Below are 20,136 nucleotides of genomic sequence, written 5' to 3'. Positions count from 1 at the left end.
CTAGACAAGACAATTTTTTTTCCCTTTACCCCACTTACTAATCAGTTCTCTTTTCTAAATGATGAAACATAGGCACCATGATGGCCATAAAGACCTTGCAACCGGAGAATGGACACCACAACTTTGAGACATATGGCCCCCACTGTGTAAGAAACTCTTTCCTATAGTACGGGGGATATCAAATATATTTATTGAGCATTCATTTAGGCAAAGTACCAATAGGCAGCGCCCAGTAGGAAGGATTATAATCATATACTTATATATTGTGGTTGGTTTGTTTTTGTGGAGGCTAAGCCACTCTAAACCTTTAATATGTTCTCCCTATGCTGTACTGCTGTGGCTAATGGAAGCCTCTGTTAGGTTCAGCTTTTGAATCCATATGTTGATCAATGAAAGTCCCCGCACGTTATTTCCCTTTAATGTCCCACTCTCCTCCTTGCAAGCTTTTGGGCACTACCTGCTACAGTATATATACACTTTGATTTAAGTGTAAGGCATGTGCTATAGATTTGCTACTGCCAAACCCAGACCCTTTCCTCCCACTGATCATAATGTAACTGCTGCCTCTTTACTCATTCACCCACTAATAAAATCATAGCCTCATTAAACCATTGCACTTCCATTTAAATACAACAATGAAAGGAATAGGAAACCACCACTATATCATGAAATAGTCCATTTAATGCAGTCATTTAGCTGGAGCCATCAGAAAGCTGGGATTCAGAAGTACGGTCAAGGCTACAGTTTAGTAGCAGCAATAAACATTTTTGGGATATACAGAGATTGCATATGGGTCCATAAACTCACTTGAATTGGGCTTGTTTACATTGGACCATGTACAGCAGTGCCCACTATTCTACTCACTCCATTTCTGACCATTCCACACACCAAATTGAAACAGATTAGACAATTTTCATTTGAAAGACAATTTTAATTGCTGAGAGGTGCTATGTAGAATCCAATTCCAAAATACATATAGATCAGAGAGAATGTTGCAGTCAAATGGTTAAAACTTTGGTAATAAATAACACTGTCCCAGACCTGACATTATGGAAGCTGCGTGTATAAACAGCTTCTGCGGGATGCACGCCTATCTGATATTCATAGGGAATTATACACCGTGACAAGTAGCTCTTTCACTTATTTTACATTAAATGTTGAAGTACGACAACAAAGCTTGTTGTATGCATAGAACAGCAGGAGTTGCCATAATGGTTTGCCTTGGATGATGCATTCTCTACAGATAGCAACAGGAAAATTCACAATATTTGTCAATCACTTGATTGCGCTGTTAATTTGAGATCTAGAAAGAATGCTTGAGAGCTCTGACAAGCAACATGAAAGCTGCCATTCACCAATATCAATGCAATATATGCCTAAAGGTTACACTTTATGCACACAATAAGCTACTTATACTGTACTGGCTATTTAGTGTAAAATACAAGGAAGGATGGACATGTATTCTCTTTATAAGTCTCAGTGGATAGTAGAACAACATAGTAAGTAATCTTGGGGTCATTGTCTGAGCTGCTGCTTTTCTTGAGTGTATAAGGATAGCCACAATCCAACTAATTCTCAATAATTGGCACCAACCCTTCCCGAGACAGGGTGTCAGCATAGGCACTACTATTCAATTGTTACAATATGAAATTCTCCAATGTCTGTTCTCTTGGTTCCTGTAAGATACGGGTAGTTTGCATATTGGATCCCTTAGGAGCAGCTGAGTGGCAAGAGCAAAGAAGTTCAAGTAGGGAAAAGATCAGCTAACACTCAGCTGTAGTTGGAAGGACCTGGACATACAGGGTCTTCTGATGAAGGCTTGACAGTGCTGTACCAGGCTTCAACTCTACGTGAAAGAAGAAGGGAAGACAGAGGTGTGAAGCTGCGTTAAGCATTAAGAGAACAATACATACCCAAAATTCACACAAATATACATTGGCAATAAAGATTGTACAATTGCTCAATTAAGATATTGCTTTCAGCTTTATAACATCAACATATCCCTGGGCAGTGGCGTAAGAATTCCTGGATGCCAGAGAAATTTCATTAGAACCCCTAACGCTTCTAGCGGTTGACTTGGCTTACAAATATTTAAATAGATCATTAAAGGGGTGGTTGACCTTTAAGTTAACTTTTAGTATGTTATAGAATGGCTATTTCTAAGCAACTGTTCAATTGGCCTTTTTTTTTTTTTTTATATAGTTTTTTAATTATTTGCCTTCTTCTTCTGACTCTTTCCAGGTTTCAAATGGAGGTCTCTGTATGCTCTGTAAGGCTGCAAATTTATCGTTATTGCTACTTTTTATTAATCATCTTTTTATTCAGACCCTCTCTTATTCATATTCCAGTCTCTTATTTAAATCATTGCATATAATTTGGAATCTTGCAACCAGATTACACAAATAGCAAACTGGAGAGCTGCTGTATAAAAATCTATGTAATTCAAAACCTACAAATGATTAAAAAAAAATGATAGTGATGAATGAAGCAAAAAGAGATTTTACTGTATATTATACTTTCACTTAGTTTGTAAAACATAACAAAAGCAGGATAAATGGCAGCATTGCTGTAAGGAATATGTGAGGCCTAAGTCATACTAGAAAAAAAAGTCAATAAGCAGGACATACAGTAGGTGTGACTCAAGGAACCCATCAAGGTTATGGAAGAATATGGAGTATATACTTCTGAGGTCTCCAATAAAGGACAAGAACAATGTAGACATTTATTTACTAGAATACAGATGATGTTGCTTTGGCTGGTAAATTGTTTGGAGGATTGATTTTATTTTAGAAACAGTACTTTGCATTGGAAATCAGATACCAGTAATTGAGTTTTGTCTCTAAAATTGAAAAGCGATACACTTATCACAAGTGGCAAGGTATTTTATTTTAACTCCATTGGCACAGATTCAACAGGCCTCTTCAGCAAGTGTTTAGGAACAAATACAGCCCTTCTGCAGGGACCCCGAACAAGCAAACATCTACCCTGCCAAATTTTAAAGGGGAAATCCACTTTACAAATGAAGCAATATTTTAAAGGCAAAGTCAAAGGCAACTAGTTGCAGTTCTTTATAGTGTTCAACCTATTTAACCTGTTGTTCTTCATGTATTCTGCACTGGCACTGGATAAGAGAAATATTTGGTCAGTTTGCTGGAAACTAAAAAGAGAATCAATGGGAGAGTGCAAGAATATAACTATACATGTACAGGTATAGGAGCTATTATCTCGAAGAAGGGGTCTTTCTGTAATTTGGATCACCATACCATAAGTCTGCTGAAAATCATTTAAACATTCAATAAACCCAATAGGATTGTTTTCACCAACGTGGCTTTATGGATCTTAACTGGGATCAAGTGCAAGCTACAGTTTTATTATTACAGAGAAAAATTACATTTTTTAAAAATTAGAATTGCTTAAAATGGGCTCTATAAGATATGACCCTCCAGTAATACAAAGTCCTTGATGTGTTAGTGGATGCAGGATTTCATACACATATAAATTTAATTTGTAATCACTGAAGAATAAATAATAAAAATAAAGTGAATGTGAACTCCACCTATTAACCGGTACTGTACACTGTCCCTTTAAAGACAATAGTCAGCTGAGCTTAACCAATGTAGTGTAATGTAGAGAATTGTTTGAGCACCATTGTGCTTAACATTATGAAGCATTTTAAATCAGGAATAAAACCCAATACCAAGGCTCTGCAGTCTATTTAATTATGAGGATTTCCTCCTTGCGAGCACACCAGTGGGAGCTGTCCTACATTCTGACGCACAAAGGAAGGCTCGATTCCTCCTTGGTAAGCTATTAGTTGTGCTAGGGGCTGTCTTTTCTGCAAAACAGGTCTCCAGCGCTGAGCCTTTGTTCTCGTAATAAGAAAGAGCTGAAGTTCTTATGAAACCAATTTTCCCAAAGTAGGCAGAACAGGTAGGCATGATTTGCCATGATGAACTGGGGGGGGTTCACTGGCTCCAAAGCATTAAATTGCTTTTCTTACTCACCTTCATTTAGGGCCGAGTCCAAAAACAATCTAAAGCGTCTGCTTCGAAAGCTGAAAACTTTAGCTACTTCATGGAATAAACCAGAGCAAGTCAGGCCATTTTGACCAATGGGGTTTTCCAATAGCAGTGTTCCTAAACAGATGAACAAAACTGATTCAGCATACTAATGTACTTTAAGTAACGGGTCTAAAACAGGACTATGCATTACCTTGTCTCTCTTCATTTAGAAGTCTAAGATTGATATACTGACACAGTAATTGGCTCCCATCGGCAGATACCTCTGCAGGCGAGGCAGAAGAAACATGCAGGGTTTTCCCACTGAGACTTAAAAGGTTGCAGTCATTCCGAAGCTCTATGGGACAGACAAAAGTATTAATATTCCTATGATGTACAGCAGATATCTCATATACTTTCCTTATCTATAGTGACATTGGTCCGGAACACCGTATCAGATCTTACCTGTCCTGCCACAGTACATGTTCAGTTGGGGGCTCAGGTGGAATATGTTGCAGACAGCAGCTTTAAGCTCAGTCAGCTTAGATAATGCATCTCCTTTAGGATTCTCTAGAAGAAGGCAACCACCTAAAACAGACCAAATGAAGAAGAGCTTTATAGCCTAAGTAAATCAATTATTTGCTTTGGTTTTATATATTACTGCAAGTCTATGGGTCATACGTTGCACAATTTGGTCACAAATGGACAGTCAAATTACACAGTGCAGCGGATATATCTTTTTGATTGGTCAGTGACCTTATACAGGTAATAACGGGGCCATTCTGGCTTTCTGTTTTGGGTGATCAACTCTGTGTGGACATACCCAACTAAGCATGGTAATAATTAACATCTTTAGGAGTCCTTCCTATGGACTGTTATTTCATTTGGTGCTAAATAGGAAAACAGTGTTAATGTATCAGTAGAGTTCTTTCTACCAAATAGAACTACTGTGCAAACCTGGAATAAAAATTGCCAAAAAATATTTAAATTGAATTAGGCTGAACTCAAACTGCTTTAAAAAGCTAATTGAATAGGAATACACGAGCAATATCAAATATGTTTGTATCTAGAGGATGAAGGGTTAAAGAAGGTAATGTTTCAGGGCTTACGTTGTTCTGTGCCATTAACAGATATTTTCAGATTGACATAGGCACAAGCAGGACCAGGCTCTTCTGCTACTGGTTGTTGTGACCCTCTGACCAGCGTAATTTCTAAATCAGATCCTTTCAACTAAACGGAGCAAACGTAACAGTTGATACAATGGAATTTATCTTTACATGAAAAAACAGCAAGTTCAATTGGAAAAAGACAAGATACACCTCATGTTGCAAAAATTATGTGTTCCAGTTCCTACAAAAGGGAGGGCCAAATACTGACTTGACTTAGATGCTAGAAGGCCATCAGGAACAGGAGAAGTTTTTGGCATACAACCACTCAACCCCTTTCCCAAATACGGTGCCCATACTATAATTACATCCATATTTATGTAGGCACCACAGCCCCTCTGTAATTTCTTCTTCGGCATTTCTATAAAGTAGTGTAAAGTGTAAAAAACAAGAATGTACCAGTGCCTTATATTCTTCCGATTTACTGAAAATTTCCGCAAAAAACTAATAGTCCCAATAGCCTGTCTTGCTTGTGTGACTGCAGGGCTGTGATTGGCTATCCCCCTCCTACTGTGCTTCTGACAGGGACCACGAGGACACGCCAACCCCCCCCCCCCCCACCACCATTTGAAACACAGACAGAGACCGTAGCAGATCTATAGGGAGCTGCAATAAAGGGATAAAGGGGCCATTTTTAAAAAAAAGATTTTTAGCCCAAAGGGAAACCAGTACCATATAAATTCATTATTGCTTACAAGAATGGGAATTTTTTTTAGTTATGTTATATGTCTCCATTCATACTCTCTTTTCTTCTACAGCTCCTGTCTCCACATCATGTTTCCTCATGATAATTTCCCTTTATTGCCTCCACTTCACTATCTCTCCCTCCTTTTCTACTCGATACTTCATTGTGAGCTCACCATTTGCCTTTCCCTTCTATTTTCCCTTTCTCTCCAGTCCAGTTCTCTCGCTCTCTACTTTGCACTCTACATTCTTTTATGCTTTTTTCCACCCTCCCCGATTGTTCTGTTCTCTCCACTGCTGCCACCCTTTTCTTTTGTGCACTCTTCCCTTACTTATTCTATGATATTCCTCTCTATCCCCATTCCTTGTGTTCTGGCTCAACCTTAAGCTTTCCATCAATCTTGCCTATTTGTTTTTGCAATTTCCGGCTTCCTATTTTTTCTTCTTTTTCTCATTCCTTATAATGTGCCCCCCTTACCCTCTCTGCTCATTGGTGATCTACCCATCATACCTCCATTCACCTCTCGACATGTTTCCCCATCTGCTCTGGGCTGTTTTTCCTTGAATTCCTATTTATTTGGAATTGCCATAAACCATGCAAGAGGACAGCTCTGCTTTCAAGTAGAACCAGGAAGCCTCATATTTGGAAAGACACACACACACATACCGGTAATCGAAAACAATAACAGGTAAACCAATCTACTACCATTTTACCTTGATAGCCATGGAGCAGATATGTTATGATTTGAACTACAACAAGCCAAGTGTGGTCATTTTAGCAGGACGGGAAAATCATATACCCTTAAACTAAACTGAAAATTATTAAAAATATAAATATTTCAAGGGCTTTGAAACAGACATTCTCCCTTCAGATTAAATATTTAGAATATGGCTTTAGATCAGATGGCTATGGATCTTTGTTCAGAAAGTAGTACAGGTCCCTCTTGGTTGGTACAGATACACTCACCATCCGAATCAACTAAATTCAAATACCTGTGTCTTCTCCTTTATAACGACACTGCTAGATGGTGGTACTGGGTAAGCTTTCAGAGGAGACTTTACAGTGGCGAGAATGAAGTCAGTGTGCCTCTCAATAACAGACTGTAGGTAATTTCCCTCTGGGAGTGATTGGTAGTAAATGGTGATCTCATCAGTTGGAACCAGATTTCCCTGGAGAACAGTACAAGGTCAAAAGCCGCAGATGCAGACTGTAAACTTTAATTATGGTCTGGTGTAGAATATTTCTAATTTTAAACCATATTAAAATGCCCAGAACATTTTCATTGCATATATCTGTAGTCGCTGATTCACAGCAGGGCAGAGATGCGACAGACAGCAGATCTCTTTAATCCATAAGAAAAAAAATTTCTTATGGAATAAAATTTAATAAACAGAGAGCATGCAGTGATAATTCATTTGGGCAAGTCAAAAGTACAGGTTCTAAGGAAATCTTCTTGTGAACACAACAGCTCTAGGGCTATTATCGAACAACTAATTGGCCTCCATTGAGATTATTCATGAAATCAGCTCTGAAAATCTTTACCATGAAATGTTAATTTTTCCCCTATAGGCTGCATTTTTTTAATTTAATGTATAGGCCAATTTATTAGCTTACAGAAAATATTGTAACAAGCACAACACAGAGCCAATAATAAAAAACAAAATCTTTGGGTCTTGTGTCCAAACTCATTTGTCCGCTGAAACTTGTCACTGGATTCATTGATGACTAAAAAGGGCAATTAAATAAATTGCAATAAAAAAAAAAAAAATCATCACAGGACTTTATGCACACATTCACTGTCTCCTGCTTAAGGAATCCATTTATTATAATGATCCCATTAAAGATTATGCTTGGCAATCCTTTAGACAATATTATACCATCAAATATTTGCTTTTATAGCATCATCACAGGTCACTGAAAGTCTCGGCAATAAGGTACAAAAAAATGAAAACGGATTATGAATTATGATGAGACTTTTCAATAATGGACCTTTTACAAAATGATTCCCCCCCCCCCCCCCGGACAGGAAAAGTCTCTTTATTTCCAAGAAAGGCCGTGTCTCTGCTGGTAATGTTTTAAGAAAGTTAAGGATATTTTTCATCACTATCTGTAATGCTCTTTCTAGTCTATTCAAGGGTCAAGGAAATGGTATTAAAAAGCCAGGAGCAATTATCTGATAATATAACTACAATGAATGCAATTATCTGTAGCCAAAAATAAGTTTTGCTATGTGGAAATGCTATGTTTAGTTATCATTACACCAGAAAGCAGCGCACAGAATGGATTGGGTTTATCCGAGTAGACTCTAGGTATGCACACGCTGAAAATTACATACAACTAGAAGACACAAATGCAAGAAATTAGAAATAGTAATGCTTGCACATAAATGTTTGGCATTCTAAATGGGAAAAACTAACCTTTTTCCTCAGCTTTTGGATGCGGTTAATCACTTCTCTAGCGACGCCTTCATCTACCATGGACTGGTCTGGTGTAACGTCTAACAAGACCAATACCTGCAGACAAAAGTAAAAACATGAAGGAACACAAGTATTCATTAATGAAATTGCTGCAATGTATGTTGAGAGATCCAGTTGTAACCACAGTTAGAATTAGGCCCTTGGGCAGTCCTATTTAAAGGGGTAGTTTATCTTTAGGTTAACTTTTCGTATGTTATAGAATGGCTGATTCTAAACAACTTTTTTTTTTTAGTTTTTAAAATTATTTACCTTCTGACTCTTTTCCGCTTTCAAATGGGGGTCACAGACTCCATTTATTTGTAAGGCTACAAATGTATGGTTAGTTAGTACGGAAAACCATTATCCAGAAACCTCAAAATGAAAAGGCTGTCTCCTATAGACTCCATTGTATCAAAACAATTCAAATTTTGAAAAAAAAATATTTCGTTTTTCTCTGCAATAATAAAACAGTAGCTTGTACTTGATCCAAACTAAGGAATAATTAACCCTTATTGGAAGCAAAACCAGCCTATTGGGTTAATTTAATGTTTACACGATTTTCTAATAGACTTAAGGTATGAAGATCCAAATTACTTAAAAAGATCTTTTATCCAGAAACCCCAGGTCCCAAGCATTCTGGAAAACAGGTCCCATAACTTTTGTTACTTTTTTATTACTCATCTTTCTATTCAGACCTCTCCTATTCATATTCCAGTCTCTTGTTCAAATCATTGCCTGTTTGCTAGGGTAATTTGGATCCTAGCAACCAGATTGCTGAAACTGCAAACTGTAGAGCTGCTGAATAAAAAACTAAATAACTCAAAAGCCACAAATAATAAAAAATGAAAACCAACTGCACATCGTTTCAGAATATCGATATCTACATCATATGAAAAGTTATCGCAAAGGTAGACAACCCTTTAATAATCCTTCCATAAGTTTCTGTACATTCATTTTAAGGCAGGTCTTCAAATATCTCTAAAGGCACATGCGACCTGGACCTTAAAAATGAGGCTGATACGAAGGAAACTATGAACACTGTACCTGTAATTCTAAAAAAACGTACATTGAATATCTAAAGTAGGTGGCTGAAAAAGAAAACATTACTGGTTGTGGCAAGATTCATACCTGGGCATCCGAATGAGCTTCAAAATGAGCATCTTCTCCAGATACTTGATCAAAAGTGTAAAGAAGCCTAATATCCTCCTCATGTAGCTCATGGCCTTCCACAACTATGGAACCTGCAAGGGACAAAAGCATACAAAAACCTCAGATGTGTACCTATCTATTACCATACACAATTGCGTTTCGGCAGTCATCTAAAGGAATTTGAATTGTTCAACAAATCTCTGTTAAAAGAAAAAAAAAAATCATTAAGGAAAATGATGATTTCCTTACCAGTCTTCTGGAATTCTTCTAACTGATTGCTCTTCAGTTCTTTAATGGCAGCCATAACTGATTTGAAAGCCCCCTTTAACCGCTTCCCCAGTACCATGTGATCTGGCTCTGCCCTCAGCCGAATTCCATATTTGTCTTTGTTTGTGGAGAATGTAACTTGTTTCACATTTAGTTCCTGCACAGTTGAGAACATTACGGGAGTTACATCATATACATTTAAGGGTGTATTTATTAAAGGTTTTAGGCTCCTGGGTGCCAAAATGTGAGTTTATTTTCTTCCTATGCACCAAAAGGATACTTTTCTTTCAAGAAAAATGCCTTTGTATGACCGAAAGCTTACTATCTGCAAGCAGCTTCTTTTAAAGGCAGCCATGACACACAAATCAAACGTCAGTTGGAAAGCATAGCCTTTGATAAAAATGCAAAAGAATAATGGATATCTGGAACCGTCTAAATAGAACTCCCTCCAGCAATTAAAAGCAAAATGTCATATTGTTAATTAATAAAATGTAGATAATCCAGTGGAACATCAAAGAGACCAATTTGCATTGGTAATTTCTAAATGGTAGAATACTCTGCCCACACTAAAGCAAGTTTTTATTAGAATGGGTTTATGCTGAGAATCCTGCAAGCACATGGAACAAACAATGGCAACACAAGATGAGGCACTACAAATGCTAATGAACTACAACTAACACACCCTGCCTGATGGAGAATGCTGGGATATTTTGTTCAATATCAGACGGAAAGGTACAGACTGGCCAATGGCGGGATACATGCGTCAATATAACAAAACAACTGCTCACCTCTTTAATGTATTTTTCCAGGGATTTGATATCTGCTAAGGCTTCAGAGTCTTGGTGGATAACTATCACTTCCTTCAGTGGGTACTATAGGAGAACAGAGTTCGAAATCAACATCAGTGCAGGCATGTCACTGCATCTGCTAACAACAGAAATCATTAGACAGTGAATACAGCCAAGTTTCTCAGACTCACCTTAACTGGAAGGGTCTTACGGTCACGTATGACTCTTCCCAGCTCAATGACAGACTGCATGCGTGACACTGCACTCTCAATCTTTTTGTCAATCAAGTTCTCCCTGATTAAGAGAAGAACCCACAAAGACAATAAGAAATGTCTATGATATTGGAACTGTACAAGACATATGCGGCAACTTCCTTGCTAGAAGATTACCTGACAATGGGCAGCATTAGATAGTGGATGCTCTTTGTGTCCTTATCCTGCATTGAAGATGGATCTATTAACAGTCTCAGCTTTTGGTACATCATCTCTGTTATGAACGGTGTGAATGGGGCCTATTTTAATTAGAAAAGACAGAATGACATTATACCTCATCTTTAGTCGTTGTAATATCTCAGTCCAAGCCACAATGACACATTAATGAAGCAAACAATGTTCCTCACCATTAATCTGCACATGGAGAAAAGAACACTGAACAAGGTTTCCAGAGCCATTTGGCAATCTTCTGTACCACTCTCACCCTAGTGCAAAAGAAAGTAAAAATAAAGGAGTAGGATAAATAACAAGCAGGGTAAGGGTGGTGGCACACTGGGAGATTTAGTCTCCAGCAATAAATCTTCGCTACTGCAGATGACTAATCTCCCCAAAATGCCTTCCTACCGGCAAGAATGTGAATCGCCGGTGAGATGGCATACGTGTCTCTTCGGTTTTCCAAAGTTTGATCTGCTTTTTTGGCAAGGTAGCCCAGAAGGCAACAATTGGATCAGGCCTACAGACACTCACTGGGCAAAGACTGCATTAAGCCTCCTAGAGGGTGGAGCTTAACCCCATCTGTCCCTGTGTCCCCCTTGAGACAACAGAGAAATGCAGATATCCAGATATCAATCAAGCAGGCCTCTTAACATGGGAAAATAAAACCCACCCCCCAACTCAGTCTGGAGGGGCTGAGTCAGAAACTTTATCTGCCTGCATATAGCCAGATTAAAAGAGTGGAAGAAAAGCAAATAACATCACAGATTCATAATGGGCACATCCAGGTCAACTTACTTTTAACCGTCTTCGGTTCATGCGCACGTACCAGTTTGTGAGCATATCAACAAACTTAACAAGCCGTGGGACCACTGAGTATAATCTGTAGTCTATAAAGAAAAATAACAGGGAGTAAGCAACACTGTTCCTGTCGAAATCAGTTTGTAAAATGAACAACTACAGTTGGAAGCCAGAGAATGATATGGACAGAGAGAGAAAAAAAATATATAGGATAACAAACTAAGGAAATACAAGAAAGAATTTATATAATAAATATATAGATAAAAAAGTAGAGTGAAAGAATAGTGTATAAATGAAAGAGAGAGAGAGAGTGCAAGAGAAGAAATTTTAGAGCTGCCTACCAGACATTTCAGCCTTAAAGAACTGCACTAGAGACTGAGTAAAGGAAATTATCCACTTGTCCATGATGTTGCTGCTTTGCTGCTTGCTGCTTTCATTAAATAGGAAGTGGATGTCTTCTTCCTGTGAAAGTATTCGGGAGATATCCATGTTAATACGTGCTGCATTTTTTCCTTTCTACTAATCACAGATAATTCTGCAGTGTAAGAACATTGATCCTATATTTAGTAAAAAGGCAGGCAACCAAGAGAGACAGGCAGCACTGCCCTTACTTGATAAGAACAAGTTAACAAAACTATGTTTAGCCTAACATTGTTGTATATACTTTATCACTATATCTGTGATTATTTACACCAGAGTGCTTCAGCAAACTGGCATCAACATGGGTTTTTTTCTATACCTTTATACATTCCCAGGGGATGTGCATACAACACAAAAATGTAAAAACCTTCATAAATTTTTTTTTTTTAAAGATTATGTTTTATTTGTTTTAATAAACATTACAACTAAAAACATTGATACATCAATAAACATGTGTACAGTTAAACATGGTTTTAATTTAGTTACTTTCAAATGTTTCATCTTATTTGGAATACAAATGAATCCTAGTGGTTTTAGAAATTAAAATTAATTTATTGGGTTACATAGACATCTCTTGTGTTGTGTGCCCGGCCCCATTTCCCAGCAAGGACTACATATCTTCTCAAATTTATCTGCTGTGCCTCTTGCTTCATGCGTGAGCTTTATCATGGGTATCATAGAGTCAACTAATTTTATCCAGGCGTCCCTTTTAATTAAAATACACTGCTCCCCTGTTGTACATGCAAAAATTTTTCAAATGCTTTAGTATCATTCATAGCAACAAGTTCTTTTGTAGCAGTGTAGGGGATCATGTAGGATCCTGTAGGGCCAAACTGGATTCCTATAAATACATCTTCATTTAGATTTTGTTCCAGCACCAGTGTCTGATTTACTGGAATTAGGAACCACACTAGCAATTATTTATCCCCATGAAAGCAATGCCAAGGACACTCACCATCTATGCACTGGGTAATGGTGTTTCTTGAAAACCAAGAAACAATGAAATCTACACTACAACCGAGTATACCGACTATACTATTTTGAAACACTAGGGTTACCTTGTGTAGCCTGTAGATGTTCTGCATTAAGAAGCGGTAGGCGTTATACCAGGGAAGAAAGACATCTTTCAGCACATCCCGGACACCCTCCTCTTTAAAGCGTAGGTTTTCAGCTCTAACCACTGGGGAGTTTATCAGGTACATCCTTTAAAAACACACGAGAAACCATTGGGAAGGGAATTAAATCAAACCAACAGATTTGAAAGTAAACTATACCCCCTGAACTTTGAAGGTCTCTAAAATATTATTTCACATAAAGTAAATAGCAGTTTCAAAGAAAAATATCTGAAATAATGGACTATTACAGAATATGTAATGAATACTGTTATAGAAACTAGAGAATGTCTGATGGAGTAAAATAATTTGAAAAAATTTAATTGGTGAGAAATGCAGGTTAATGGACTTAAGCCTTGTCTTGTAACATTTAGTTTTTGCCTAGTAAAGGTGACATCACTTCTATTTCAGAAAAATTACAATCTGCATCTTCCTTCTGCATGAGCTCTTTTATCAGTAGCCCAAAACAAACCCAGACGTCAAACATACAGAGAATTAACTGCCATTCTTTCCTTTTAGGATAACATTAGACAGATATGCGTTTTCCCCTGGGGTAAGGAGCCAAATAAGTGATCCCTGTGAATGTATTCTTCCCTTTCATGGCAAGGAAAGCCCTGCTGCACCCTGGAACATTAGCTCTTCCACCCATCTATATAAACAGTTCTTGGCTCTATAAGGTTCGAGAGCCAGGTTTTGGCAGCAAGTAATGGGAAACAGAGGCACCGAGAGAACAAAAAAGGCATCACTTTTCAAAAGTAAAACAAAATAAATCTGTAAAGGGCAAGTAAGGTAGCACAGAAAAAAGCAACTGAGGGAAAGATCAAGATGTTTGAATTGGATTACTGGTGTGGTTCCCTTAGCATGCTTTTACGCATCGTGGCATTGTTAAAGTGCTCTTCTAAAGAAGACTATAATAAAATAAGCATAATTCAAAGCCAAAGCAAGCAACATAACAAATTGAAAAAGTACAAGCGGGTGATTTATTTATAAAGTGCAGGGTTTTGGAAAAGAAGAATTTTGTATAGGCATTCGCAAACCTTTGTACCTCCAAATACCTTGAAAATGAAACCCCAGGTATTCCCTGGACACTACTAATTTAGAAAATCCATTGGGGGAGGTACAAAATGGACACATCTCAGAGATGGTTTGCCCAGGAAGTAAAATGTTGCTGCAGGAGTATACATTGCCCACAGCACAGCAAAACCATTTCAGTAGTGGCAAGGATTTCCTTACCAATTTACACCATAACATAGGCGATGCCACTTCCAGTGGAGGAGCTGTGCAAGGCATCCAGGGTTGCTTCGCCAATGAGGCAAGTTGAGGCTGTTGCCTCAGGCGGCAGCGCCCCGCTAGGTACCAGGGGCAGCAAAAATGCTGCTCCTGGTACTTTAAGAGCGAATTTCCGGGGGAGGGGGGGCTCAGGCGGCGGAGGGGCCAGGATCGCCCCTGAAGGCATCCATGCTATGCAGTTTATCCTTTCTAGACCTGGGAAATTATAAATACCCTTATTTCGGGGTATAACGGATAAAAGTAAAAACTGGTGATAAGGGATGATGAACTTTAGAGCAAGACTGCATTGGGGTATTGTTGCTTTAAGAAAAGGACACACATATTTTGTTGGCAGGCAGCTGGTGTCAGATAAGGACATCTCTATACCTTAAGATATCGCAGAGATAATGTGCTTTAATTGCTCCCAACAGGAATAGTTAGTTTTAAGAGAAACAAGCAAGTTTGTCTTGCATCTTTTACTTGAGAACAAAACCAATACTGAATTATAGGAAATACATGTCAGCTTGCATAAAATAAAGATGAAGGGTGCCCATGGGTGCCCTTTACTTACTGTAATGGCACCATAACAGCTCCATTTGTTCAGTTGTATTGAGCCGATATACTGGATTATACATCTGCAGAATGCTGTGTTAGCATTACTTACTTCTGTAAGCACTAAACTATGTGCATTCACTGTCGAGGCAGCATGTTCCTCAGAGCACATTCTCTAATATTAACTGAATTTTAGATGTTAATAAGAGGTGTCTGCATCTGCATGTTAGTGCTATAACAATGCATGTCAGGGTTGTTCTGATCCGTATAAGTCAGCTAGCAACTGTATCTAATCATTTTCCTGAGGGACATACAAGGAGCAAGTTTCTGTGAAAACTAGAATAAAAACACACATATATAATACATACATACATACATGTGTTTATAATATACATGTAGATACATGACCAAATTTACCAAGTTTGCAATCAGGGTGCATTTATTCACAGCACAGAAAAAGCAAGAAAATGTTTTTTGTTTTTTTTCAATTCTGACCTGAGAGCATCTGATCCATAACGGTTTATCACTTGCATTGGGTCAGGGTAGTTCTTCTTACTTTTGCTCATTTTTTGCCCATCGCTGAAACAAACAAAGCAAATAAGCAAATTAATATACACTGCAACACATCAGTGGAACTGCTAGCACCTTACACTTGAAATATGAACCCCTAAGGCGACCAGTGATTGTTTCTAATGCTGAGCTATATTTGTCTATGTCTTAGGAGGACTGCAAATCTAAAGCTAGGTATACATGGGCCAATAAAATCAGCCAATAAAGCCACTATTCAACCAAACTGCATCTCTACTCATGTGTTGGGTTTCTCCAAACCCAATCAACTACTTGAATCTGCTTGGAAGTGTTCAGATTCCAGTGGAACATATTTGTAAATATGTTCAGAAGATGACTGAAAAGGAGTGATCATAGGCTACATGGATTAATGGCCCTTCTGTCTGGACTTTTCATCTAGACAAACACTGAACAAGTAGACATGGGAATGTACAGAGCAATATAACTCTGTACCTAAGGTGTCAATATAACAATCCAATATCTGAAAATCAATACCTGGTCTTAAAGGGGGGGGGGGGGTTGAGTCACCTCTATCCAATCCAATTGACATTCATGGACAAACTTTGATAAGATTAGGGTTATTGTTAGTGGAAGCTGCTTATTTTGATGTGTGTGCTTCATTATTAAATACAGAATGTAGTTCTTGGAATCAAAGATTTTTATAGAAAGGTTTGCCCTAAGTATAATAATAGCTGCATCAGTTACTGTATGTATCAAGCAGGTAAGTGCTGGTTGGATAATGAATGCGAGGAAACCTACCACAGTTCCTTAGAAAATTATTAGCCAGTAAGCTTTCCCAAAACAAACATATTGAGCTCCTTACCTGGCCAGCACCAGCCCATTCACTATAACATTCTTGAAGGGAGGCTGCCCAAACAGAGCAGTGGAAAGCACCAACAGGGTGTAAAACCTAAAGAAAGAAAAAAACTGTAAAATATTCATGTTTAAACTGCATTGCACCATGACAATAATTATAAGAGTGTAGATGTCTGACAATAAATACACATGCTAAAATATATTAGTATATGCTTAAATACACTCACGCACAGCATAAAAAATGTCCTGCTTGCCCATTTAACAAATGTGGCAGCATTTACAATGTGTTACTAACAAAATTCATTTCTAAATAAAGGTATAGGATCTATTATGCAGATAGCATGGAACCTATGGTTTTGGGATAAGGAAATCTTTCCATTATTTGAATCCCCCATGCCTTAAGTCTACTAGAAAATAATTTAAACATTAAATAAACCCAATAGGATGGCTTTGCTACTAATATGGATACATGCAATGTAGTTACCATCAAGAACAGGATACTGTTTTATTATAACAGAGAAAAAGGAAAGCTTTAAAAATTTTTAATAATTTACTTAAAATTGTCTCTATAGGTGTTAGGCCTTCCCTTAACGTCAGAGACACACGCGGCAATTCGGGGAGATTAGTCACCCAGCGACTGCCTCCCCTGCCTTCCTGTCAGCTAGAATGAAAATCGATTGCGGGATGGCACTCGGAACGCTTTGTTTTCCGAAGTCGCCCAAAGTTGCCTCACAAGGAAACTCTGCCGGCTTCGGAAAACGAAGCTCTCCGAGTGCCATCCTGCCGGCGATTTTCATTCTAGCCGGCGGTGAGGCAGGGGAAGGAGTTGCTGGGCAACTAATCTTCCCGAATTGCAGCGTGTATCTCTGGCCTAAATCAGAGCTTTCTGGATACTGCGTTTTTAAACAATGGATTCCATAGCTGTACTGCTGTGTTCTCTGCATGGGGTTGTTCTGTGATACAGTAGCAGCCACGTGTATTTCTAGACATAGTACTCATTATATTATATTGAAGTTTATGATTAGATCTGTTACAATCCTGCTGCGTGTGTAAGGGAAGGTGGGATACACATACATGAAAATACATTTATACGGTATAGGTTGTACTTACCACCCCCTCGTTTGATCGATGCCCTCTGCAATGAAGTCAGCAGGGAAACAGTCTTCAAACTCTCTTCTGTTCTCAAATGGGTAGTGCACCTGGGCATAAGGCATGCTACCACTCTCAAACCAGCAATCAAACACCTCTGTCAACCGTTTCAGGGTACCTTTCCCACGGCGTGATGGAATAGTGAGGTGATCCACACTAAAGGAAAGAGTAGAAGGCAATATCAGCAGAACGGTCTCTGGCAGAGATAATACCTGAGAGTCCTAACTTTTTTGGAGAGAAACTGGCAAGCAAGTCCAATGGTCAGTTTTATTGCCAAAGGTTTCATACAACTCCATGCAGTTCTGGGTCAAACGTCAATAACTTTATTCTAAGCCATTAATTCATATGTAGCCACATACTGACCAGTCAGAATAAAGCAGGGACCCTCCCATGGCCAAGTTAATTGAAAAGGAATAAAACTAGCAGACTATAATACCTGACCCACTCGGTTATGCCAGCTTGGTTCTAAAGCTGACCTTGCTGCAATGCAGGTCTCTCCAGTAAATGAGTGTCAGATAACACTTCTGTTAATTACCCAATAAAGTGCCAGTTTTTCCAAAGTTCAAGCACCTTTTCTGTAAAAATTGACTTGAGGACGATATTCACAGCAATTCTGCAGTGTTATTTTTCTGGTACAACACTATTAACTGAAGAAGCCATGATATTTATAATCAGTACTATATCAAGCATTGTTACACTGTGTTTTAAGAATGAATAAAGACATAGTATTTTTCAGCTATAAAATGTTTCTCATAAGCATTCCTTTGTAGAGTGCGTTGCCAACAGCTGGTGTAATATAGGGACATGAGCGTGTAATCAGCAGAGTATATTAAATACAGTACTATAAACCCATAATTTCCCCTTTATAAATAATTCTGTTTCATTTTATGCATTTTTAATAAGCGTTGGGCAGTTTTCCTTCAATTCATGCAATCACTCTGACAATGCAGAGGGGTTATTATCGGTGGAACGCATACATTTTAGTTATAGATGGGCCATTTACTAACAACTTCGTAATTGTTCTTTATTTTTTTCTTTTGTTTTAATAGCCTGTGGTCTTATTCTGCTTTTTTTCAAGCCTGCAAAGTTAAATACTAACTGGTTGACTTCCAAATTACTGCCTTGTTGCTAGAGTACTTAAGCCCTAACGACCAAATTTCCAGCATGAGAGAGATGCAAAACAAAAATGTAAAGAATTTTAAAAAAAAATGCATATATTAAAAAAAAATGTAGACTTACTAACTATTAATTGTCTAAATATACTGACCGTCTGTCTATATCACAGTATAATTTTATTAAAACTGAACTGCCCCTTTCAAGGAGAACTAAAGCCAAAAACTAAACCAGCTAGAAATTATCTGTTTTATATTTTTTTCTATACTGTGCTAGCCCAGACGTTCAAGTCCACATAACACTAATGATCCATGCCTTCAACTTTATCTATAACAGCTGCCTATTCTGGCTCTTGTTAGGCCATCTTTTGAACGTCAGTGCAACAGCACATGCTCAGAATGCTTTGTGCTGCTGCTGAGAAGCAAAACTTGAAGCCCTGAATTAAATACTAATAAGTTGTGTATTGTGAAATGTATATTATATGCGGTATACTGTGAGTACAAACCAAAGCACAAATAACAGAGTGGCTGAAAGCATGTGCTGTGACTCTTTACTGATTAAGTATTGTGGTGGCCTTCAACTGAATCCTTAAACATAAATATGTAGTATTGAATAGCTTAATTCTTTGTTCTCCCTTAAAGGAATAGTTCAGTGTGAAAATAAAAACTGTGTAAATAGATAGGCTGTGCAAAATAAAAAATGTTTCTAATATAGTTAGTTAGCCAAAAATGTAATATATAAAGGCTGGAGTGAGCAGATGTCTAATAAACAGCCAGAATCCAACTTCCTGGTTTTCAGCTCTATAACTCTGAGTTAGTCAGCGACTTGAAGGGGGGCCACATGGTACATTTCTGTTCAGTGAGTTTGTAATTGATCCTCAGCATTCAGCTCAGATTCAAAAGCAACAGATATGACCCATGTGGCCCCCCCTCAAGTCTCTGATTGGTTACTTCTTGGTCACCAGGGTAACCAGTCAGTGTAAACCAAGAGAGCTGAAAAGCAGGAAGTTGGGTTCTGACTGACAAGTTATACATCAAATCACTTCAGCCTTTATACATTACATTTTTGGCTAACTAACTATATTAGAAACATTTTTTATTTTGCACAGCCTATCTATTTACCCAGTTTTTATTTTTACACTGAACAATTCCTTTAACAACTTAGTTTAAATTGTCTGCCTATGGGACTAACTATAGGTCACGTGCAACTATCAACATATACAAGCCCAAAAAGCTGCATATACCAATAAATGAACTGCCCAGTTTTATAGTAGACTGACCTCTCCCTGTGCAGATCTGTCACTTTTGTGCCAGTTAATTCCTCCAGTTCAACCAGAGATCCGACGCACACAACCTGCACAAAGAGAATTCATATTATATTATTGCCTGAATTTGGAGGTCATT

The 20,136-nt window shown here is 38.0% G+C and overlaps 1 protein-coding gene across 1 annotated transcript in view; it reads right to left on the bottom strand.

The window, feature by feature from the left end:
• Positions 1-663: 663 nt before the first annotated feature.
• The window catches only part of iars1.L (isoleucyl-tRNA synthetase 1 L homeolog), a 51,407-nt gene continuing 31,934 nt past the window's right edge, over positions 664-20,136 (bottom strand). The window contains exons 15-34 of the mRNA XM_018258935.2: positions 20,013-20,086; positions 17,582-17,776; positions 16,479-16,565; positions 15,584-15,667; positions 13,214-13,358; positions 12,077-12,197; positions 11,733-11,824; positions 11,129-11,206; positions 10,899-11,020; positions 10,701-10,803; positions 10,510-10,593; positions 9,704-9,878; positions 9,434-9,546; positions 8,267-8,362; positions 6,842-7,018; positions 5,108-5,228; positions 4,464-4,586; positions 4,213-4,356; positions 4,005-4,136; positions 664-1,846 (exon numbers count right to left, since the gene is read on the bottom strand). Coding sequence (XP_018114424.1) covers positions 1,764-1,846; positions 4,005-4,136; positions 4,213-4,356; positions 4,464-4,586; positions 5,108-5,228; positions 6,842-7,018; positions 8,267-8,362; positions 9,434-9,546; positions 9,704-9,878; positions 10,510-10,593; positions 10,701-10,803; positions 10,899-11,020; positions 11,129-11,206; positions 11,733-11,824; positions 12,077-12,197; positions 13,214-13,358; positions 15,584-15,667; positions 16,479-16,565; positions 17,582-17,776; positions 20,013-20,086 — 2,349 coding nt within the window. The 3' untranslated portion in view covers positions 664-1,763. The remainder of the gene's footprint in view (positions 1,847-4,004; positions 4,137-4,212; positions 4,357-4,463; positions 4,587-5,107; positions 5,229-6,841; positions 7,019-8,266; positions 8,363-9,433; positions 9,547-9,703; positions 9,879-10,509; positions 10,594-10,700; positions 10,804-10,898; positions 11,021-11,128; positions 11,207-11,732; positions 11,825-12,076; positions 12,198-13,213; positions 13,359-15,583; positions 15,668-16,478; positions 16,566-17,581; positions 17,777-20,012; positions 20,087-20,136) is intronic.

The sequence above is a fragment of the Xenopus laevis genome, chromosome 4L (genome assembly GCF_017654675.1).
Source record: "Xenopus laevis strain J_2021 chromosome 4L, Xenopus_laevis_v10.1, whole genome shotgun sequence".
Taxonomy (NCBI): domain Eukaryota; kingdom Metazoa; phylum Chordata; class Amphibia; order Anura; family Pipidae; genus Xenopus; species Xenopus laevis.
This window is presented reverse-complemented; position numbering and strand designations above follow the sequence as displayed.